The following is a 25,633-nucleotide window of genomic DNA, read 5'->3' on the forward strand; positions in this document are numbered from 1 at the left end:
TGTGTAAACCAAATAATTTTAGCTGCAGTGTGTGCAAGAGTACGATACTCAGATTCACAGTAGAACATGATACCGTAGGTTACTTTTTAGCACTTGAAGAAATCAAATTTTCTCCTAGATAAATGGAGTAACCAGAGGTGGAGCGACGAGTGTCACAACAACTAGCCCAGTCAGCATCAGAGTAAGCAACTAGAGCACAAAGAGTAGTAAATGGGTAAAAGGTAAGGCCAAAGTGAATGGTGCCTTTGACATAGCGAAGAATACGCTTAACAACAAGAAAATGATCTTCAGTGGGAGCTTGTAGGAATTGGCTAACAAAATTGCCCGAATGGGCTGTCAACTGCCTAGCCAATACTCCCGAAAAGGCTGACCTGTTAAGGAGCAGAAAGCCAAGTACCTAACCCATCAGTGGTGGACGGAACCACCTAACTCTGATACCCACCGTTCCCGTTCCCTACCGCTTTCGTCGGGATTCGAATGCGGAACGTGGTGCCCAACTCTCATACCATGTCAAATGCTTAGCCAATACTACCCAAAAGACTGATCTATTATGTAGTGGAAAGCTACCGTCTAACATGGGCTACGTCAGGGCTAGTGATGGTCAAGTATTGAAGGGCGCCAATGAGAGACCTGTAAAGAGTGGGATCAGTAAATAGAGAACCATCAGCAGACAGATGCTGTGAAACAACTATAGGCATAGGAATCGGTTTAATATCAAGTAGCTGAGCTCGAGTAAGAATACCCCGTGCATATTTTAGCTAACTGATAAATAATCCATTGGTAGTTGGCAAAAATGCAGGCCAAGAAAGTAATTGAGTAGACCCAAATCTTTTGTTGCAAACTCAGAATTAAGCTCACAAGTGAAACTAGTGATAAGAGTTATGTTGTTGCCAGTAATAATTATGCCATCAACATAAAGGACAGATATATAGTATCTGAATACTTATAAAAGACAAACAGAGAAGTGTCAACACGACTACATGAAAATTTGAGTTGAGTGATAAAGGAGCTGAAGCGCTAGAACCAAGCACGAGGAGCTTGCTTGAGACCATAGAGATCTTTCTGCAACTGACAAACGTAATGAGGAAAACGAGGGTCAATGTACCCAAAAGGTTGTTCCATATAAATATTTTCAGTGAGAGTACCGTTGAGGAATGCATTCTTGACATCAAGTTGGTGAAGAGGCCATTTGTTGGTGACAACAATAGAGAGCACAACTCGGACAATAATAGCTTTTACCACAGGGCTAAAGGTTTTAGTGTAGTCAAGACCAGGGACCTGAGTGTAGCCCTTGGCAACGAGGCATGCTTTGAGATGCTCAATGGATCCGTTAGACAAGTAATTGGTCTGAAATACCCATTTGGAGCCCACAATATTGGTGTTGGCAGGTCGAGGGACTAAAATCCAAGTCCGATTATTTTGCAAAGCTTGAACTTCTTCATCCAACGTAGCAAGTGAAGCATGATTCTTAGCGGCAAATTTGAATCCTTTAGGCACAGAAGAGACAAGGAGAGCGGAGAGAAGTCCAAAGGAGCCCACGATACCGAGGTTGGTCAGATGACATTGTTTGAAAATACCAACTTTACCTCGTGTAAGCATAGAGTGAGAACCCAACAGTAGTGTAAAGACTAAAATAGGAACAGGAGGAGTGATTCGTATCTCGATAGGTTTTGGACTGGAAGTCTAGTGCAGTGAGGAGGGACCTACAAAAGAATCAGTAGTCTGCATGGGCTCATCGACCAAATCAACACAAATAGAACATAGGTTAAATCCGGATTGAGTAATGTGTCAAGAATGGTGTGAGGAGGAAGAAGGAGTTTTTGTTTGGATAAGATTGGGTTCTAGAAAGTTGGAAAAATGGAGAGAGGAAGGGGGTTGAGCCAGAGATGATTGTATGAAAGGAAAGTTGTTTTCATCAAATTGAGCATGGCAGGTGATGTAGATCTGAGAGGTGATTGAATCAAGGCAGCGAAACCCTTTATAAGAGGGACTATAACCAAAAAAATTGCAGGGTATATTACAAGGTGAAAATGTGTTAGGCATATAATCGCATAAGCAAGGATAAACATGACAACCAAAGGGATGAAAATTTTCATAATTTGAAAGTAACCATATAAAAGTTCAAACGGTGATTTACCTTCAAGAAGTGATGTGGGCAAACGGTTGATGATGTAAGATGCAGTGCTGAAGGCTTTAACCAAAAGCGAGGAGAGAGATGAGAGTGAAAAAGAAATGCCAAACTAGTGTCAGTCACATGACGATGTTTGCATTCTGCATGTCCATTTTGGGCAAGTGTATATGGGCAAAAAAGTTGATGATGGATTCCAGAGATACAAAGATGAGTCTAGAAGCAAGTATTAGTAAATTCTCCCCCGCCATCACTTCAAATTTTTTTTAATATGTGTTGAATATTGATTTTCCAATAGTTTTGAAATTGGGTAAAAATATCATGAAAATCGGATTTGAATTTCAAAGGATAAAGCCAAGTGAAATGGAAAAAATCATCAATGAAGATAACATAATATGCAGATCCTAAATGGGATGTGACAGGTAAAGGTTCTGATATGTCACAATGAATAAGATTTAACATATGAGACTATTAAGCACCTAACCAATACTACCCAAAAGACCGGCCTGTTAGGAGCGGAAGATATAAGTACTTAACCCACGACCATAACATCACACACCACCTTCGCGAGCCGACGACCACGGTGGCACACTCTAGCGATGGCCTACTCTAGCGACGACCCACTCTAACAACACTGGTCAAACTCGGGATAAGTTCCTACGACCTACCAGTAATTTTAATCTAGCCTCTAGGTCGCCCCCTCCGCTAGGTCACCGCCTTCGGGATTCGAACTCACGACGTGGGAGCCCGCTCTGATACCAAATATTAAGCACCTAACCAATACTACCCAAAAGACCGGCCTGTTAGGAGCGGAAGACATAGATACTTAACCCAAGACCATAACAAAGACGACCCATGTTCATGACGTGGATAAGGCATATACTATTTTTTGCAAATTAACATGAACTATATAATGATGGAGAAGGCAATAAAGAGGTAAGATAGAGATGACCTTATTTATGTAAAGAATAAATAATAGAATGATTTACATGTCCAAGGTGAGCATGCCATAAATCATAGGAAGCATATAAAGATTTATTTTTAAGAATAGAGAGAAGGTCAGGGTTGCCATGCTCTAGCACATATAAGCCTCCATTTCTCTTACCGGTTGCCACCACCGTTCCTGTGAGACGATTCTGAATTATCAAAAGATTGTTAGTAAATGTAATAGTTAAAGGAAAACCAGACGTTAATTTACTGATGGAGAGAAGATTTTTTGTGAGATGTGGAACTACTAAAACATCTAACAATTGAATATTTGGGGTAGGAGAAAGAATACCATATATGAGATAGGTAAGGGGGCACCATTCCCCACAATTATAGAATCCTTACCTGTGTACGAAGTTGACTAATCCAGGATGGATGCGTTATTGGACATATCAGCGGATGCTTCAATGTCCAAGAACCAGTTGAAGGGTGCATATCCAATGAGAGCACACCATCCAATGAAAGCCTCAACAAGATGGGCATGAGACTCATTGGACTCCCTACGGGCATAACGTTGGTTGCATCGATCAGCATAATGACCATCAAAATGGCATATATGATAGCGAGGAGGGCGACGCCCTTGTCCAAAATGAGTTCGGCCCCCATTGGTTCGGCCATGAGTTCTACTAGAGCCACTGCAGGTCGACCAGTCTGATCCACAGGGTGTGGCAATGAAAACAACAACGGGAGGAACAAAACTCTCTAGAGATTCCTGAAAGAGATCAAAGCTCTTGGCTTTGAGGATGTGGTCAGAGAAATGGGGGAGAGACACGAGGGCCATTTGTGTGACGGAGAAGGTGGAAAATTTGGCTCCAAGTCCACGGAGAAACCAGTGGAGTTTGTCGGTGTTGTCAACAGGTCTGTTGATCACGTGAAGTTGATCGCAGAGACCCTTGAAAACGCAGGTATAAGCTACAATGGATTGATTTCTGCGCTTTAGCAGTTGGAGATCATCTTTGAGTCAGATTTCCAGAACCTTCGAGCGATGACTGAAGGTATTTTCCAACGCGAACCAGACCTTGAGTGTAGTGGAGAGGCCAACGACTTCGGCCATTGCCTCCTCAGTGAGGGAGGAAAGAGGATGTTGAGAAGGCGTTGATCCATTGTTCTCCATTATAAATATTCAGTAGTAGGGGTGGTAGAATTTGAGGCAGCAAACTGTGGTGGTGGCATGAGGGTTCCGTCCACGTAATTGTAGATTTTTTACTTTCCAAAAGAGGAAGAAGTTGGAGTTTCCACAGGAGGTATGTTGTGAAAGAGAGTTTAATGGTAATCATATGGATGAGGGAATGAAAAGGGAGAATATGAGAAAAGAATTCAGAGGTCATTTTTTTTAAAGATTTGTGAATCGAGTTGGGTTCAGGTTGGAACCACGTGTCGACCTAGGTTCACGAGGGTTGGATAACTCTCTGCCCCACTCGGACTCAAAAAAGTGGGACATCTATTCTGGTGGTCCCTCAAGAGATTTTTTTTTATCGTTCGGGGGTGTCTGGAGTGCCTTCGTGTTGGGACGGAGAATGAGCCGATGCTGGGAGACAGTGATAGCGGGGCAATTCGCGTCAGTGATCAAGGGGTTGGTGCTTTCAAGCTGCTTAAGCCTATGCCTGGAGGAGAAAGGTTTGTTGAGGCGGAAAGGATACGACTGTGGTCTCTCAGGGTAGGAAGAGGCGCCGCGGAAAAAATGCGAAACACCAGGGGCCATCGCATCGGGATGGATTCAGAGAGGCAATGACTATGCCGGTACGCAGAGGTGAGCAGTCGTGAAGTAGAGCTGCGATGCACACAGAGGAGATCGACGGGAAGCTTCTCGTCGAAAAAAAATGGCTATCAGATAAAAAGGAGATCGACCTTCTCTTAAACCATGTAAGATTTTAAGGAAAAAACTCTTTATTTACCACAATTATAAGTAAACCTTACAAAGGTATTTATATACAAGATGATAATAGAAGATTACTATTTTTGGCTCGGTAATCCGTCGGTTCCGACTATTGGAAGCCTGGTCTGCAAGCTTCAGTGTCGTTCACATGCTAAGTAAAAAGGATGATTCAAGATGTACTCTATCTGTCCACTTACGGAAACCTCAACATTACACACCAAATTCCGTTGGTAACTTGAAGAAATTTTTCTTGCTTTGTCAAGCATGTCTTCTCCTTCTAAACTGAGAAAGGAAGCTTCATATAGAGCCAACATCCCAGCAATGTCTTCGCTTTAACTGTGTTTTGAATCATCCATCTCTGTCCCTTAAACGATTGAACACATCTGTAACAAGGAAATTTGTAGAGAGATGCAAAATTTACCCACTTGTAGACAAGTAGTAGCCACAATGCCGCAACAAACGGAAGGAAAGTGCAGCAAAGAGTAGACCATGGTGAGCATCATCATCACCTACGTTGTCATGAATGAGATACAAACCATTGATAAAATAAAGAACAAGACAAAATGACAAAATGATCGTCTTACTTCCTCTACTGCCTTCAATTGCTAGGTCTGTAAAAAACAATAACGAGGAACAACAACTGGATGTGTAAAAGAGTTACTTACCATGTTTGTTAAATTGGGTTCAAAACCTATCCCAAAATGACTAACCACAAACATATCTTGCCAAACAAGTGATCCTCTTTATTTATGGAAGACTCTTCCTGGTGGGAAGAGTATATACCTCATGTTATATATTCCGATTAACCCAATTTAAAAATGTTATTAGTGAAGGGCATAAATGTGAATAAGTGAGTGACTGAGTGCATCTCTTCTGTTGACACACTGCATACAGCCTCCGATGAGTGTGTTTCCATGGTTTGCAAGTAAACAGACGACAACGGAAGTGATTCCTTTTTTTTATTCCAAAAAATGGAAACAAAATATATTGTTATGATTGAAGTTTCCTCGAAAAAGTTTGAAGTGAGCTTCATTTACTTTTGGGGGGTTAGTAAACTTTGACGCAAGAGATGAACTTCAGCCGCATTACTCAGTTCATCTCCTGACGTTGTTAGTGGAGCACTAGAGTTCAAATCATCTAGATAACTAAGATGAATTCAAAAATCATCTCCACAATTTAAGTTATGGAATCTAGTTTCCGTTGCATATTGCGAGTCATCCAAATGACTTTGGCGCTGTGATTCAAACCCTCGTCATTTCATTTTTTTTGTCTCCCTCACTCTCTCGGTCTCCTCCATTGCTCGACATTTCTTCTTCCTCAATTTTTTTTTTCACTCTCTCTGCAGCCATCTCCAGTCTCCCTGCTCCCTCTCGCTTGTCCCTTCTCCCTCTCGCTTCTCCTTTCTCTCTATCGGTCTCCCTTTCCCTTTTCCCTCTTGCTATGAACGTCCTCTCGACCTCCCTCTCTCTCCCTCGCACTCGCTGTCCCTTCCGGCCTCCCGCTCGCTTCTCCCTCACTCCTATCCCTCTCTGCCTCCCTCTCTTCTCCCTTTCAACCTCTATTGTGGACTCGATAGCGGAACAAGTCGTGCAGAGGCGACACGGGTGAGTGGTAACTCATTAGGACATTCAAGTACATTAGGATTAATAAGTTTACTTTATTTAATTATGTGGTACGATGTAAGCCAATGATGACATTATTGTAAAACTCTCAGTCGGATGCCTTGGTGTGATTAGCCTTTAAGGGGCTCACGGGGGTGAAGGAAAAGCAAGCAGACTTTAACCTAATTCAGAATCGGCGATCTCCTTCATTGAACCCTAGGATCGGCATTCTCCTTGACGAACCCAAGGGTACAAGTCTCCCCCTTGACGAGCTTGATCATTTCATTCCTGTTCATTCCATTTTCCATCACAATTTTGCTATCATAGGTTGCTTCGGTAAAGCATGATGCCCTGTTTTAGCTTTTGATCCTCTAAACGATCTCTCCCTTCATCGAATCACACGATCCATGGTCAGGGACCACAACAATTTGGTATCAGAGCAAGCCAACATGGGGGAGTCATCCAACAAAGAGGAATTGATAGCCAAGCTTGGAGAGATGATACACGCATGGCAAGAAGAGAGTGAAAGTTGAATGGTTGCAAGGCAAGAAGAAAACAGGGTCGTCTGGCTGTGTTGTTGGACAATAGAGTCTCTCACCAGGTAAACTTACAAGTAGAAGCTTTGTCTAATAGATTGTATGAATTGATTGGGGGAAGAAACCCATCCTCACGGGAAGGGGGAAGAATCCCTGCGACCAGGCAAGGGGAGCAGTATGCTGGACGTGCAGAATATCCAGTACACGGAGGGGGTTTTAGTCCAAGAGGAGGCACAATTCCAAGATACACAAAACTGGACTTCCCTATGTTTAATGGGTCAGAGGACCCTCTAATTTGGCTTTATAGGTGTGAGAAAAAAAATTCTCATCAAAGGACGGCTGAAATAAACAAGGTGGGGGCTGCCTTCCACATGCTCGATGAAGCGCAGTTATGGGGCCATTAGTTGGAATTGGAAAATTCGAGTTTAGATTGGGATGAATTTAAAGAGTTGTGTACAATTCGGTTTGGGCCACCTGCTCAAATCAACCCATTAGGGGATTTAGTACTGCTGAGACAAATGGGTAGTGTTGAGCAATATAAAAAATTATTCCAAGAAAAATTGGCTAGGGCTAGTAAAGTTGTGAGGGTGGACCAACAAGTAGGTCTGTTTACAGCTGGTTTGATAGAAGCCCTGCGACTAGAAGTGGAACTACTTGCTCCTACAAATCTAGCAAGAGCAATGAATTTGGCTAGAGTCTTAGGAACCAAGCAAAAGATTCAAACTCGAAGGCCAACTTGGCAGGGGAAAAAATAATGCTGGAGTGACCACCACAGCCCCACTGTGGAGAACTAATGTGACTACCGGTGCTCCTCAAGCCCCTAAGCCCATTCCTTCTAACCCGGCATACATTAAGAAATTGAATCGGGCAGAGATGGAAGACAAACGATCGAAAGGATTCTGTTATAATTGTGATGAGCAGTATACGTTTGGTCATCAATGTAAAAAAATATTCTAGTTGGAAGTGGAAGATGAGGCCAAAGATGCCCCAGAGGTAGAACAGCCAGAAGTTGAAGACCTTGCATCTCCCTAAACACTATAACATGACTCCAGTCCACCAAAACAATGCAAGTGTGTCAGCTATCAACCGCTCTTAAGTCTTGTGGACTCAGGGAGTACTCATAATTTTTTGAGTTTCAATGCCGCCAAACATTTACAACTTCAGATTCAACCTCGGGCAATAGCTTCGATTTCGGTGGCAAATGGGGAAAAGGTTCCATGCTACGGGGTCAGTAAGGCCGTTATGTTTTCAGTTGATGATAACCAATTTTCTGCGGAATTTTTTATCATTCCACTAGCGGGATTTGATATGGTTTTGGGCATCAAATGACTTCAAACGTTGGGGCCAATCTTGTGGGATTTCGCAGCATTGACCATGGCCTTTGAGTTTGAAGATCACACAACTACATTAAAAGGTAGTAAGACATTACAACACATTTACATGGACTCCAACAACAACAACATACGACTACCACTTTAGACAACTTGTTGGATGAGTTTACCGACCTCTTTCAGGAACCTACGGCTCTACCGCCATTGAGACATTGTGACCACCGGATTTGTTTGAAGGCCGGGTCCGAAGTGGTAGTTGTACGACCATATAGGTACCCACACCTCCAAAAGGATGAAATAGAACGTCAATGCAAAGTTACGCTCGAACAATGCCTCATCAGACCGAGTAAGTCCCCTTTCTCCTCTCCAGTCTTATTGGTGAAGAAACATGGCAATACTTGGAGGTTTTGCATGGACTATCGAGAATTAAATGCCAATACCATCAAAGACAAGCTCCCTATCCCAGTAGTGGATGAGTTATTAGATGAATTACATGGGGCTAAATTTTTCACTAAGTTGGACTTGCACCCGGGGTATCATCAAGTCAGAATGTTTCCTTCGGATATTGAGAAGACATCATTCTGCACTCACCATGGCCACTTTGAATTCATCGTGATGCCCTTCGGTCTGTCCAATGCTCCTTCAACTTTCCAGCCCCTAATGAATGAGGTATTTAGTGTCTATCTCAAAAAGTTTGTTTTAGTATTCTTTGATGATATTTTAATCTTCAGCAAGTCGTGGAATCGGCATTTAGAACACTTTCATCTGGTTTTCCAACTTATTCAAGTGCTCCTTTGGTAGAACACAGGTGGCCTATCTGGGGCACATTATTACAGCATCAGGGGTCACAGTGGACCTGGAAAAAATTGCAGCCATCAAACATTGGCCTCCACCAAGACACATTTAAGCATTAAGGGGATTTTTGGGCTTAGCGGGATACTATAGAAAGTTCATTCCTAATTATGAGCTACTAGCATCTCCTTTATCCAACCTTCTCCGACGCAATACCTTTCAGTGGAATGAAGACACCGACCAAGCATTCCAGACACTCAAGCAAGCATTGGCCTCCGTGCCTGTATTACAGTTACCATATTTTGAGGTTGTATATGTAGTATAATGTAATGCATCGGGAGGAGGTATTGGGGCGGTGCTTCAATAATCTCAGCACCCTATTGCCTATTTCAGCCGTCGACTCGCACCAACCCACGAAATAGAACTCATTGGCTTAGCTAAGGCGGTCCGCCATTGGAGACTTTATTTGTGGGCCAAATATTTTATCATCCGCACTGACCACTACAGTTTAAATTTTTTGTTGGATCAGCGCATATCAACTTCTCCCCAACAACATTGGATTAGCAAATTAATGGGGTTTAATTTTACAGTGGAACATAAGGCAAGTACATTGAACAAAGCCGCTGATGCACTCTCACGCCGGTTTGAAGACCCAGTGCACCTTTGTGCAATTAGTCATCAAAAACCGCTACTTTTGGAGTCCATAAAGGAGGAAAATAGGCGCACACCAGAACTGCAGGAGTTGTCTTACCAAATTGCCGCAATGACACTACCTCAAAAAATGGTCCTTTCATGACAACCTTATTTTGTATAACCAACACATTTATTTATCTCACTCTTCTCCTTTGGTGCAAGTGGTGTTATCCTCTTATCATGACAGTTCTCATGAAGGCACTCAGAAAACATTACATCGAATTTGCGGAGATTTTTATTGGGAATGGATGAAATCTTCAATTGCAACGTATGTGGCTGCTTGTCAGGTGTGTCAGAGGAACAATGCAGATCATTTAAGTCCCACGGGGGGCTGTTGCAACCACTAGCTCTTCCCACTTAGGTTTGGTCTGATAGCTCTATAGATTTTATTGAGGGCCTCCCTAAGGCTTCAGGGAAATCTATTATTTTTGTGGTCATGGACAAATTTTCAAAATAAGCCCACTTCATTCCATTGGATCACCCTTATACAGCAGCGACCGTAGCACAAGTGTTCTTCTCCAATATTGTTCGCCTCCTCGTTATTCCAGAATCAATTGTAAGTGATCGGGATGTAGTCTTTACAAGTCAATTCTGGAGAGACCTTTTCAGGCTTTGTGGCACCAAAACTCAATTATTCCTCCGCTTATCACCCTCAATCGGATGGCTAGACCGAAGTGGTGAACCAAACCATTGAAATGTATTTAAAGTGTTTAGTGGGAAACCGCCCTAAACGGTGGGCGGAATGCATTCCATAGGCGGAGTACTGCTACAGTACATCCTTCCACACGACCTTACAGGAGACCCCATTCCGGATATTATATGGTCGGGATCCCCCTCGTTTGCTTTCTTATGCTCATGGTTCAACGAGAGTGGAGGTCGTTGACCAAACTCTTATGGGTCGAGATCAATTGCTGGAATCTACTCTCCAATGGCTTCAGAAAGCTCAAGCACACATGAAGGACTATTACGATCAAGGCCACCGGGATGTTCAGTACAATCCGGGTGATATATTATGGCTCCGTCTACAGCCTTACCGTCAAAAGTCATTGGCGGGTGGTCGACACAAGCTTTCTTCGAAATATTTTGGGCCATTCAACATTATCCAGCGTGTGGGCCAGGTAGCATATAGGCTGCAGCTTCCTCCAGAGTCCAAGCTTCACAATGTTTGTTATGTCTCTCTTCTCAAGCCATTCAAAGGACAAGATCCACCTTCTACTCCCTCTTTACCACCGATTGAGGATGGACAAGTTTCTCTCATGCCCACCAAAATTTTGAATGCTCGCTAGAATTAGGATAGGAGGGAAGTACTAGTTCAGTGGACACACACATACGTCACAAATACCACTTGGGAGGATCTAGACATATTTCAACATGTCTACCCTACGTTCGAGCTTGGGGACAAGCTCGTTTTCCAAGGGGGAGTGATGTTGTGGACTCGATAGCGGAACGAGTCATGCAGAGACGACTCATTAGGACATTCAAGTACATTAGGATTTATAACTTTACTTTATTTAATTATGTGGTAGGATGTAAGCCAACGATGACATTATTGTAAAACTCTTAGTCAGATGCCTTGGTGTGATTAGCCTTTATGGGGCTCACGGGGGTGAAGGAAAAGCAAGCAGAGTTTAACCTAATTCAGGATTGGCGTTCTCCTTCATTGAACCCTAGGATCGGCGTTCTTCTTGACGAACCCAAGGGTACAGGTCTCCCCTTGACGAGCATGATCATTTCATTCCCGTTCATTCTGTTTTCCATCACAATTTCGCCATCATAGGTTGCCCAGGTAAAGCAGGACGCCCTATTTTAGCCTCTGATCCTCTAAATGACCTCGCCCTTCGCTGAATCACACGATCCATGGTCAGGGACCACAACAACCTCCCACTTCCTTCTCCCTGTCGCTACTCTCTTTTCCTCCAAAATACCTCCCAATTTTGTTCAATTTTCTTTGATTTTTGACATTTTGGCATCGATTTCTTCTATTCTACTTCGATTTGGTGTCAATTTCCCCTTTCGGCTTCGTTTTCCCCCAGATTTCTTAAGGTAAGCCTAAACACTATATTTTTTTTATTAATTTAGAGATGTATTTGATTTTAATTTTAATTTTTGTGCGTAACTTGGGGATTTAGGGTTAGGGTTTATTGTATTTATGGTTCAATTTCGTCTTTATAGGGTTTAATTTTTGGAATTTTGCTTATCATGCTTTATTGTGAAAAGTGTTGTTCAATTGATAAATTTTGACCCTGTTTGGAGGTTAGTTTCTCTTATGCGAGTAGATGGTTCAAGATTATGTTAACAATCAATAGACAAATTTGGACCTTGTTTGGAGGTTAGTTTCTCTGATGCAAGTATGGACAAAAGAACAAACTTGATGTTGTGACTGCCTGCCCAACTCTTATTCTTGGGCCCATGTTGCAACCAACCATGAATGCAAGCAGCCTGGTTTTATTCAAGATGCTGACAGGTGCTTTACTCATAATTTATGTTTTAGATAGACTTTGGCCTAGCCAAGCATGATGAGGTTATTAATGGAAATACTGACATACATTACATTTTTTGTAATCCAACATATTTTGTATCACTTTTGCATGCAACAGAAACTTGATTACAACTTTGTTTCAATCAGTGAAAAACCAATGCTTCTTTTAACAGAGTTCATTTAGAATTAAAGAAATAATTTAGGCCCTCGAGCCAAAGTCATTTAATGTCTGGTTTAATAGATTGTTGTTCTGCTGTGCCATAGGAGTAGAAAGGATGTTGACAAAAGTTCAAATGGTGATCTTCTTGCTGCCTGTTGGTCTTCTGTTTGGTACTCTTGGTTAGTTGCTGCTAGACCTGTTTCTGAGTCATGTTATGATTCTGATAATTTGATTAGTGAACAGGTGCATATGAGACAATGGAAAAAAAAATCCGGGGAATAGTAGATGTCCGAGATGTAGCTGAAGCTCTTCTTCTTATCTATGAAAGATCAGATGCATCTAGGAGATACATATGTGGCCCCCATGCAATACGGGCACATGATTTAGTTGAAAAACTACATAGCATGTTTCTACAGTATAATTATCCTCAAAAGTAAGTTTCTCACACTTCTGAGGATTTAATTTTCACGATTTTTAAACCACCTTAGACCTACATACTTTTACGTTTGGCAGATTTGTCAATGGTGGCGATGATATTTGTATGAGCTCTGAGAGGCTGAAGAGTTTAGGATGGAAGTACAACCATTGGAGGAGACCCTGGTTGATTCTGTAAAATAGTATGAACATGCTGGTCTGTTGAAGAAAGATTAGATGTTTTCAAATGCCTATTTCTAATCCTGTGTTTCTGTAGATGAGTTGTCTGGTAGAATCTGTAGCTCTCTCAGTGATGACCTCAATATAATTTAACCCTCTCAAAGTGCTGTTTTTACCTATTCATAATGATTCACTTGTTGAATTTTATTTCCAGTGTTCTGGAGTTAAGTTGGCCTAACTTGCAGATACAATTCGAAAAGGGAGAAAAAGTGTGGAGAAGAATGCTGGCAGCAGGCAAAGCTCTGATGCTTTCCCGGAGCTGAACCAAGTTGATATGGATCACTAAATTCTGGGTGTTCACTGGAGGGATTGAAAAGACGTAATTGCTCAATTGCTGGATTTTGTTCAACTTCACTGGAGGGAAGTTGAAAGTTGAAAGGTGAACCATTTGTGGATGGCATAGCTGATGAATTCTTTATTTTGCATTCGGAGTTTGAATATATTCAATTGGTTTAATATTTGCTATTTAGGGTATGTTTGGATCCCAGGGAAAAGAAAATAAAATAAAATTTTGATTATTATTCTTTATTTGGCAATTCGACCTTTTTCCTTTCAATAATCTGAGTTGTGACAACTTTTTGGTTTAATTAACCCATTTTTTATTTAATAAAATCAATGGTTTCAAATTTAATAAAAAATATTATTAATTAATATTATGTACAAATATATAGTGTGTTAAAGTTATGATTAGATCAATTTTTCCCGTTAAATCATTTTTAGGTTAAAATATATCATATATTATTAATAAATTAATAATTAAACTTATTACATTCATTTCTGTTATTTATATCGTTATTTATTTATTTAATTTTACTGTATAATTAATCATGTGCATATTTCATTGGCTCAAGTAATTACTGTATTAATGCACAGTAAAATGCAATCATTAAATAATATAATATCTAATTCAATTAATGAGTATATTAATATATTTTAATTATACATTAAATTACTTATTTGTGTAATAATAATACATATTTTACCTAATTTAGAGTTTAAGGATTATGTTTTAATTAAGAATAATGTTAGGGTTTAAGGATTCTCTTATTTTTTATATTTTTCTCATGTTAGTGTACTAACACTTAAAACTGTTTTTCAGTGCACATAAAGTCGTCTATACTAACACCAATTTAGAAGATAAAGTTCATATAGATGAATTAAATGAATTTAAATAAGGAGATGAAGATAAACTTCAAATTTCTATTTTGTTGACTAACCCCCCCCCCCCCCCGTTATAGCTATCTATTTATCCTTAATCTGGCAAATTATTAACGTTATTGCTATTATTTATCCTTAATCCTTGATTTCCAGGTTCAGTTTGACATGACAAATCCTTGATTGAGATGTTTTTGCAGCAACTCAACGACTAGTTGCTGGGAAAATAAATTGCCGCTTTATGTCTTTTGTCTAATATGTTGCTAAACGTTCCCCACATTTGTTTAGGACAAAACCACGCCGGAACAATCTTTCTACTTGACTTTTTCTGCAATTGAGTGGTTATTGGCAAGCGACAACTAAGAAACCTTTTTACTTGGAATCACTTTTCAGTTTGTCCACATCTAGGGGGGGTTAGTCCACAATGAAGTGGAATGAATTCCCCCCGCATTACCTAGTTCATCCCATTTATGGTGTTAGTCCAGAATGAATTGACTTGAAGTGAGATAACACCGTTTCATCTCCTCAGGCAAAAACGACGGAATTTTGTTTTCGCCCTTTTTTTCAATTCATCGAATTACCACGAGCGACGGCGTTGCTTCTTCCCCCCCCCCCCCCCCCCCAAACTAAAAAATCACCCTCATTTCCTTTCTCCTCTCCTCTCGCTCAGCCTTCGTCTCTGGACGAAAATTTTTGCCCGACTTCGTCTCTGCTCCTCTCGCTCGGCTCTCGTCTGCTCGCTCTACTCCTCTCGCTCGGCGCTCGTCTTTGTTCTCTGCTCCCTCTCTCTTGTTATCTCTCGTTTTCGCCCCATCTCCCTCTCTCGTCTCTTTCTCTCTCGGCCTTTCTCTTCCCTCTCCCTCTCTCGTCTCCTTCTCTCTTTTCCCTCTCGGCCTTCATCTCTTTTCACTCTCGGCCTCCCTCTTCCTTCTCGTTCTCGCTCTTCTCTTTCCTCCTCCCCCGATTTCCTATGATTTAACCTATTCCGATTTCGAATTCCTTCGATTTCCTTCAATCTTCTTCGATTTTCGACGGTTAGGCGTCGATTTCTTCCATTGGGCTTACATTTCCCCATTCGGCGGTGATTTCCCCCAAATTTCAGAAGGTAATCCGAAACCCTGATTATTTTTTCAACTAATTTAGTTTTGTGTTTGAGTTAATTTAAATTTTTGTGCATAATTTATCTTGATTGTGGCCAAATTAATTCCAATAATATCACATTCATTGAAGCTGAGATACAAAACATTCATTAATAAATAATACAGATTTGCTCACTTGTTTCCTGTGCATGAGAGTTGATAGCTCAACTGACTGTTTAAGAACTTGACAACCCATCAAGCATGTTGTCAGTTCATGGCATATTTCTGGGACCATGCCCTTGCAGTTTCCTCATAACGGGTTCTTTAGATGCAGTGAGTTCCCCTCGCTACTTTTTCCCCTTGACTAACTCATTTCCATACAGTTTTCAAGAGAGTAAATTCTCTTGCAACTTTTCCGTTGCACTAACAATGCTCCTATTAGAGGGTGACACCCAGTTGGCCATACGCTGGGTAAGACCATGAACCCAAAACGAACCATCCAATATTAAGTGGTTCTACCCATTCGCTTGGTAAAATCATGAAACCAAAGCAAAGCATCTGCATTTAGCTGTTCCACATTTCCCAATGCAAGTCTTGCCAATTTTCTTGCTAGTTATGAGATCTCCCACCAGCAGCTTGCTGCTTGATGCCATTCCTCTACAGTTTGATTCACTGTTGCAGTTTTTGATGTGCTTTCTTTTATTCTCTTTGTTGTTCTCTTTTGTTAGGAAAAGCCTAGTAACTAGAATAACAGAAGGTAATCCGAAACCCTAATTTTTTTTTTCAACTAATTTAATTTTGTGTTTGAGTTAATTTAAATTTTTGTGCGTAATTTATGTTGATTGTGGCCAAATTAATTCCAACCCTGAAGATTAATTTTGAAATGTGTTAGAATGTTATTGAATATGTTTGAAGTGCTATGGAATGTTTATGTCATGTGGTGAGGAGATTTTGGAGGTATAAATATCCACCACATGGTCCAATTCAAACAAGGCTGAGTCGCCTACACGGGCATCCATTAGCCAACGAAACCCGACCCCCATCAATGACGATGTACGGTTCGTAGTGACTGCGAAGTCATATGGGGCTCTACCAGGGGTGTTCGGTGAATTTGGACTTCATGAGTTTGTTTTTGCATTGTTCTAGTCATTTGCAATGAAATTAGTTAGATTACTTTTGAAATGTGTTAGAATGTTGTTGAATATGTTTGAAGTGCTATGGAATGTTTATGTCATGTGGTGAGGAGATTTTGGAGTTATAAATATCCACCACATAGTCCAATTCAAACAAGGCTGAGTCGCCTACACGGGCGTCCATTAGCCAACGAAACCCGACCCCCATCAATGACGATGTACGGTTCGTAGTGACTGCGAAGTCATATGGGGCTCTACCAGGGGTGTTTGGTGAATTTGGACTTCATGAGTTTGTTTTTGCATTGTTCTAGTCATTTGAAATGAAATTAATTAGATTACTTTTGAAATGTTTTAGAATGTGGTTGAATATGTTTGAAGTGCTATGGAATGTTTATGTCATGTGGTGAGGAGATTTTGGAGTTATAAATATCCACCACATGGTCCAATTCAAACAAGGCTAAGTCGCCTACACGGGCGTCCATTAGCCAACGAAACCCGACCCCCATCAATGACGATGTATGGTTCGTAGTGACTGCGAAGTCATATGGGGCTCTACCAGGGGTGTTTGGTGAATTTGGACTTCATGAGTTTGTTTTTGCATTGTTCTAGTCATTTGCAATGAAATTAGTTAGATTACTTTTGAAATGTTTTAGAATGTGGTTGAATATGTTTGAAGTGCTATGGAATGTTTATGTCATGTGGTGAGGAGATTTTGGAGTTATAAATATCCACCACATGGTCCAATTCAAACAAGGCTGAGTCTCCTACACGGGCGTCCATTAGCCAACGAAACCCGACCCCCATCAATGACGATGTACGGTTCGTAGTGACTGCGAAGTCATATGGGGCTCTACCAGGGGTGTTTGGTGAATTTGGACTTCATGAGTTTGTTTTTGCATTGTTCTAGTCATTTGCAATGAAATTAGTTAGATTACTTTTGAAATGTTTTAGAATGTGGTTGAATATGTTTGAAGTGCTATGGAATGTTTATGTCATGTGGTGAGGAGATTTTGGAGTTATAAATATCCACTACATGGTATTTTGTTATTTGTTGGTTGTGTTTCTGTGTGTCCCTAGTTACTACGACGAGTAATGGTTGTCTGATAAAAAATATTTCTATGACGACCATCTCGGATTTAGATTATAAATGGCTGGAAGAAGACAACAAACTCCTCGATCATATGACATTTGGACCTTCGATGATGACAACAAAATGCTCAATCTGTTGGTTGAGCAAGTCAATATGGGGAATAGGATGCCTAATGGGGTTTGGAAGCATGAAGTATATTTGGACTGTGTCAATAGGTTCAATGAAGACACAGCTAATAAAAAAACTGTTGAGCATCTCAAGAATCGAACAAGATCATGGAAGAAAACTTACCAAACAGTAACAAGTTGTCTCAACACTAGTGGGTTCGGTTGGGATGCAACCACACATCGAGTTACTGCATGTCATTCTGTATGGCAAGACTATATCAAGGTCAGTAAATTATGATTGACTGTAAAACATTTTGTATGTTTTCCGCATTACTAGAACACTATGCCAAGTCGTCTAAATGATGTTTTATCCTTGTAGGAGCATAAAGAAGCTGAAAAGTACAGACAACAAGGCTGCCCTCTTTATGACAAATTGGCTTTGGTAGTGGGAAACTCAATAGCCATGGGGAGAACAAATCAAACTAACGAAGACATGTGTAATGATGTCCAACATTAGGAAGAAAATGAGCACGTGGATATGCTCGAGGATGTCGATTTAGGTAGAGAATCTCCTTCGCCATTTTTTACAGAAAATGAGTCGGCACCTGATCAGTCTCCAAGTACTAACCCGTCAAGTTCAAGTCGTCGTAGAAAGAGACCACAAATGGCCACTGATGATAGTATTATGTTCGCTGATACAATGACAAGAATTGCCACCCTACTGCAATCTTTACAAGCTAAAAATGATAAAGCCACCGAAAAAAATTGGTATGAAGCACTCACAGAAATCCCGGATCTATCAGTAGAGATGAAGTTTTGCGCTCCTATATTGTTAGATACACCAATGAAGAAGGACATGTTTACGAAGCTGCCAGTGGAAGAGCGAATTAATTGGCTTAAATATTGTGCTGGTAAAATGGAGTCAATACTTTGAAGTACATTATGTATTTTGGTACGATTGTTTTGAAGTTTAATTATGTTTTTTTTAATTATGATTTTATAAGACGTATCATTGATAGATTATGAATTTTATTATGATTAAGATTTGGGTTTTCATGATTGTTGTGTTCTTATTGTGTGGATGAATGTTGTGGGTGTGTGATTGGAGATGATTTTATATAGGTGTGATTAAAAATAGGTTATGATTGAAGAACATGGTATGTTTTTGTGTTGATGATATTATGAAGAAACATGAATTATTGTTGAAGTCGTTATTATGGTTGTGGTGATTGTATTTGCAGGTTTCCATGGAAGACGAAAATAGGAATACAATGATGATTTTATTGACATGTCTTATGTACATGATGGGAATATACTATATGAACCATAGGTCTAGACGTACATTACGTCCTCGTGGGATAGGTGGTCCGATTTATTTACAAAAGGCATTAGCGAAATCACCTGTTAAATTTCGAAAAGTTTACAGGATGAATCAAATTGTGTTTAAAAAAATGGCAGAGATACTTTATCGCAAAGGATTTTTATCACCTACAAAGACCATCTCAGTGGAATAACAACTTGCATATTTTCTCTTAACTGTTGGTCAAGGACAAGCGTATAGTGTCACAGCAGAGATGTTTGATAGATCAAACTGGACTATAAGTAGGTATTTCAATAAGGTGTTGAATGCTATTATCAAACTTTGGCCTGATTACATCAAACGGCCTTCAGAACGGACTCACTCGAAGATTTTAAACAATCCAATGTTTAATCCGTATTTTAAGGTAACATCACTTGACATATAATGAACAATTTTAGATTAATATTTAGAGTTACTTGTATTAATTGAAATGATATAATTAGGATTGTATTGGGGCTATTGATGGAACTCATATTAAAGCAAACATCCAACTTGAAGAACAACAAAGGTTCTGGAACAGAAAAGGCTATCTCTCACAAAATGTGATGGCAGCATGTACATTTGATATGCAATTCATTTATGTACTTGTTGGATGGGAGGGATCAGCAGCTGATTCCCGTGTATTGAAGGACGCATTGACTCGCCGAAATAGAATTTGTGTACCTGAAGGTAAATAATATATTGTTATGTAGTATTACATTTTTATTTTTTTTCAATTATCTTATGTGAAAAATATTTTGTATTGTAGGTAAATATTATCTAGTCGATGCTAGTTATGCAAATATGTCAGGATATTTGGCTCCATATCGAGAAACTCGTTATCATCTACAAGAATTTGGAGACAACCTTCCTAGAAATGATAAAGAGCTATTCAACCGAAGGCACTCATCTTTGAGAAATACTATTGAACGAACTTTTGGTGCTTTAAAAGCTCGATTCCAAATGTTGAAAGTTGCTCCTCCCTTTTCTGATAAGATCCAGATGAAAATTGTAATAGCTTGTTGCATATTACACAATTATATACGTAAAGAGGATTACAATGATATGTTTGAATTGGAAGATGATGATTCCGATGATGAGGTAGGTGGAGGAGGTGATGAGGTCTGATTAGCTGGTGAAAATTTGGATAGAGATAGCGATGATAGCGATGATCTTGGGGATGAAGGCAACCTATCAACAACAATGCGGAGGCGTCGTGCATTAGAATCCACTAGAGCTGCACAATTTCGAGATGCCATAGCAACTAGCATGTGGAGTGATTATTAGTGGTTGTACTTTATTGCATTTGAACATGTATGTTGTCATTCGTATCTACTAAACTAGTCAATTGATGATGTTAAACGCACAAACTCTAATTATATTGGTTGTTGTCATTTTATACCTTTTTGTTTTAATTTTATTTATTAAGTATTTTTATACTATATAGTATGTTATTACAAAATAATTTATTTATTAATTATATTCATTTATGTTATTTTTAACTATTTTATGTAATTTAAATAATTTATTCTACTCACACGTAATTAGTTTAATAATTAATAATAAAATGTAATCATTAATTGGTTTAATTATGCAATTGCTATAATTAATTAAACAATTTGGTTTATTTATTATATTCCCTTATGTTATTTTTAAATTTTTATTAATTTTAAATAATTTATTCTAATCCCACGTAATTAGTATAATAATTTATAATAAAATGTAATCATTAATTGGTTTAATTATGCAATTGCTATAATTAATTAAAAAATTAGGTTTATTTATTATATTCCCTTATGTTATATTTAAATTTTTATTAATTTTAAATAATTTATTCTAATCACACATAATTAGTTTAATAATTAATAATAAAATGTAAGCATTAATTGGTTTAATTATGCAATTGCTATAATTAATTAAACACTTAGGTTTATTTATTATATTCCCTTATGTTATTTTAAAATTTTTATTAATTTTAAATAATTTATTCTAATCCCACGTAATTAGTATGTTAATTTATATTGAATTGTAATCATTAATTGGTTAATTATCCAATTGCTAAAATTAATTAAACCATTATTTTTATTTATAATATTCCCTTATGCTATTTTGTAATTTTTAATAATTTTATATAATATATTCTAGTCACGTAATTAGTATATTAATTTATAATAAATTATAATTGTTAATTGGTTAATTATCCAATTGCTATAATTAATTAAACCATTAGGTTTATTTATTATATTTTCTTATGTTATTTTTAATTTTTTATTAATTTTATATAATTTATTGTAGTCACACGTAATTATTGTTTTAATTTATAATAAACTATAATCATTTATCTAGAAAAAGACACTGAAATCTGTTTTCCAAGCACTAACACTGGAATCTGTTTTCCAGCCACTTCAATTGGCCTGGACTAACACCCAAACATGACTTAAGTGGAAACAATTCATCTCACTTCAATTGAGTCAGCAACGACAAGCTGAAGTGTGTTATACGAGGAAACGAACTGTGAAGACTAGGAGCAGATGTTCCACGTTTTCCTCCCGTTATGATTGAGAAGCGATTGATTGCTGCCGACGGTTTCATTGAAGATGAGTCCTTGCAAACTAGCTCCACATGTTTTACTGGTGGGGCACACAAAGGTCGTTCATCCACAACTAAAAAAGATTCCTTGCTCCAAGGCTGCCAGCAAAACATTCAATTTCTTCACCTTCGTGTTCAATTTATTCACCTTCGTGTTCCACCTTCTCATTCAATTTCTTCTGCCTGAACCTGCGACACAAGATTCTCAGCCACCACAACTCGAGTGTCCACACATCCCATCTTTCTGCTTATGAAAGGCGACAAGCCACTGCTTCATTTCAAATATCCAAGCTCTTTCTTGTCTTCTTTCTGAAAAGCTCTTTCCGTGGTTTTGATGATCCTGGAGTCACGTTACTGAAAAGAAGTGAAGCCGAAGATGAGTCCTTGCACTTAACTAGCTCCACATGTTTTACTGGGGGGCACACGAAGGTCGTTCATCCACAACTACTTAAGAGATTCCTTGCTGGGGAATTAAACTTGAAACCAAGGCTGCCATGGCTCCTCCTCCTCATTCAATTTCTTCTGCCTGAACCTTCGATACATGGTTCTCTGCCATCACAACTCTGCTCTTTCCACACCCGTCTTCCTTTTCAAATCTGCGCATTAATCCTCCCTTTCGATAGCATATATGAGGTCAACCAGACCTTCGCTGTACATAAAGTCGTGAGAGGTCTATCCCCTCCCTCGCCAATGGCGTTGGTGTTTTCGGCTTATAGACCAACCTTTCCAGGCCGATCGGCTGCCTTGCACACCGCCCAAAATATAATGAGCAGGGGCGTACAAGTCTCGCTTCCTAACAAAACATCTGTCCCTTACGAGCAGGGGATATTGATCTCTTCGTCATCGGTGAACCACGACCTGGCGAGCCCTTCAACTCCTCCCTTCTGTTATTTCTCATTATGCCTGTTTAAGTTACTCTGGCTTCATTATCTTCCTCTAGGTAATTTAATCTGGACAATGCTTATAGGACGACCAACGCGTCAAGCAGGCGGAGAAAGTGAAGCAAGTCAGGGACATGATCCTGGGATCAGCTGATCATTATTCACCGGAGCATGCGAAAATAATCGACACCCTTCAACGATTGGACATAGATCATCACTTCCACGAAGAGATTGGACTGCGTCTGGGCCTCTGCCATGAACATATCTTGAGTGGTGACTGTGCCAGAGACAGCTTGTACGATGTTGCAATTGCTTTCCGCTTGTTGCGGCAACATGGTTACTATGTCTCGCCAAGTAATCAAGACCTTTTCAATTAAGTTTTTGTTGTGCACATTATTCAGCTCTGGTAATTAACAGGAAGCTGCCAAACAGATGTGTTTGATAGGTTTCGAGATGGGATGGGCAGATTTAAACTGCAACTGTGTGACGATGTAATGGGACTGTTGGCGTTATACGAAGCTTCTTATCTTGCGATAGAAGAGGAAGATGCACTCGTGGAAGCTGCAGATTTCGCTAGTAAACAAATTGTGGCGAGGTTGCCGACGATGGGATCTGGTCTGGCAAAGAGAGCCAAGTATGCTTTGGACAATCCCATTCACATGACCTTACCCAGCTACAGCACCAAGTTCTATCTGGAAAACTCCAAATTAGGAGCCACGGGGAAGACCGGAGTCCTCCACGAACTAGCCAAACTCAGTTTCAACTCTGCACAGTTCATGCACCTGGAAGAACTGAGGAGCGTTCGGCAGTAAGCAGCAATAACTCCATTAATGGTCTGTCACTTTAGCTGTAGATTGGTCTAATTTGTTCCATTAATTTGGACTAATAGGTGGTGGAATGATCTCGGAGTGGCCAAGGAACTCAAGTTTGCAAGGAACCAGCCCCTGAAATGGTTTATGTCGTCGCTGGCCCTCGTTCCCAACGCAAAATTTTCCAAATATAGAATTGAGCTCACTAAACCTATTTCATTTCTCTACGTAATCGACGACATCTTTGACACTTACGGGTCACTCGACGAACTCATTCTCTTCGCTGAAGCAGTAAACAGGTAACTATTTTTACGCAACAACCCACTGCAATTACAACAAATAATCCTGAAATTATGGTTAACTTACCGGCAAATTATAGATGGAGCATCGACGGAATCGACAGTTTGCCGGGATACATGAAGATATGCTTCTCGGCTCTCTACAACACCACAAATGCGATCGCTGATAAGATCCACAAAGAGCATGGATGGAATCCCATAGACACGCTAAGGAAATCGGTACGTAAGAGCTCAAAGACGACGTTCGTGGTAGAGTGTATGTCCTTTCCGACTGAAATTGTTTACGGTTTTAACTGATATGTGCGAGTGTAAATATTCCAGTGGGCCGCACTGTGCGATGCATTTCTAGTAGAAGCAAAGTGGTTCAGCATGGGACATTTGCCAACGACAGACGAGTACCTGAGAAACGGATTTATCAGCACGGGGTTGCCCATGGTGCTTCTTCATCTGCTTTCATTGTTGGGTGAAGGAGCATCTTTTGACAGCAGCAACCTCCATTGCGGAATGCCCGTCCTTATCTCATCTCCTGCAACTATTCTTCGCCTCTGGGATGATCTGGGAAGTGCCAAGGTAAGAAGAGAGAAGCAAGTGCTCAAAACTGTCGACTCCTCTGCCTGATTAGAATAGATTATTTCTTGGTAGCTAGTTTCACCGTCTTCTCTAACAAACAATTTGGTACTCTTTTATTTGTCTAACAAATATTCATGGACGGCCTTTGAAGGATGAGAAACAACAAGGGTATGACGGCTCCTATTTGAACTGCTACCTAAAAGAAAACGGGAATTCTTTACAAGTTGAAATGGCACGAGAACATGTGGTGCATCTGATCAGGGGAGAGTGGAAGAAACTCAACAAGGCGTGCCTCTCTCCCAATTCCTTTTCTCCAGCTTTCACATCAGGCTCACTCAACGCCGCTCGAATGGTTCAAGTTATGTACAGTTATGACGATGATCATCGCCTTGAGTCACTCGAACAACACACCGACTACTTACTAGGAGAACGCTCGGGATCAATAGATTTTACCCATAGATCATATACACGCGAACTGGATTTACAACAAGGTTAACATATCATATTTCTGGAACTTGATGCTTTCCAATAGACAATCCGACAAATTGGAACTTTACAGGATGTGTTGACTCATGTAAGTTAACATTGAGATACATATTCATGTTAGATTATGGAGCTGTATAATGGGAAAATGTGAAGCAATTACTAATTACTATGTCTACTATGGAAGCTAAGTTTGTTGTATGTTTCAAGACTACATTGCGGGGTATATTTTTAAAGAATTTCATTTTTCGGCTTCGAATTGTTGATTCCATGTCTAATCCATCAAATATTTATTTTATAATTCAGTCATCTTGTTCCTGATTAATAATAATAAAAGTGAAAGTTGAAGTAAACACATTGCCATTAAGTACTAATCGAATACGAGCATACTAAACAAATGGATGCAAATTTATTGATGAAATACATGTCACCAAGTTTGTTCAAGGATCTGATGAGCCTTCTCTTATGGCTTTTATACATGCATGTTGTGAATGATGTAATCAAGATGGGCATTTGAGGCTTATTCACAAAGGCATGCCACTAAGTTTGTTTAAGGATGAAACTTTATTTAGATAGGTCACTTTACTTTTGATCTTAGGTGTTGTATTTTGTAACACTATTGAAATGGAATTCATATATCTTATATGCCTTCTCTTATGGCTTGTGTACATGAATATTTTGAGAATGACAAATATTATTATGTTTGATAGGACTACCTCTTCCCATTTCGCTGCTTTTATTGATGTTATTTGTAGTAGACAGGACTACCTCTTCCCTCTTTCCTTGCCAAGAAAGTGGGTTTCTATGGACGTGTGCTCGTTTCTGTCTCTCTTAACGACGTCATTCGTTCTTGCAGATGTGG

The 25,633-nt window shown here is 39.6% G+C and overlaps 1 protein-coding gene across 1 annotated transcript; it reads left to right on the top strand.

Annotated features, from left to right (window-relative positions):
• Positions 1-4,640: 4,640 nt before the first annotated feature.
• On the top strand, positions 4,641-24,952 carry LOC137965441 ((3S,6E)-nerolidol synthase 1-like). Its single transcript, XM_068811721.1, has 8 exons — positions 4,641-4,732; positions 12,688-12,826; positions 22,697-22,964; positions 23,043-23,418; positions 23,500-23,718; positions 23,799-23,937; positions 24,040-24,288; positions 24,440-24,952. The coding sequence occupies exons 1-8, from the start codon at positions 4,641-4,643 to the stop codon at positions 24,782-24,784; spliced, it is 1,827 nt and encodes a 608-aa protein (XP_068667822.1). The 3' UTR covers positions 24,785-24,952.
• The last annotated feature ends 681 nt before the right edge of the window (positions 24,953-25,633 follow it).

The sequence above is a fragment of the Aristolochia californica genome, unplaced genomic scaffold (assembly GCF_029961685.1).
Source record: "Aristolochia californica isolate CCGP_79_NKW_82.1479 unplaced genomic scaffold, dmAriCali1.0.hap1 SCAF_5, whole genome shotgun sequence".
NCBI lineage: Eukaryota > Viridiplantae > Streptophyta > Magnoliopsida > Piperales > Aristolochiaceae > Aristolochia > Aristolochia californica.

Excerpts from the sequence above, each read along its gene's own strand:
- LOC137965441 (XM_068811721.1), top strand. The coding sequence starts at position 4,641 with ATGCTGGGAGACAGTGATAGCGGGGCAATTCGCGTCAGTGATCAAGGG. Across the intron at positions 4,733-12,687 it reads CCTATGCCTGGAGGAGAAAG|GAGTAGAAAGGATGTTGACA; the intron begins GTTTGTTGAGGC and ends GCTGTGCCATAG. Across the intron at positions 24,289-24,439 it reads ATGATCTGGGAAGTGCCAAG|GATGAGAAACAACAAGGGTA; the intron begins GTAAGAAGAGAG and ends CGGCCTTTGAAG.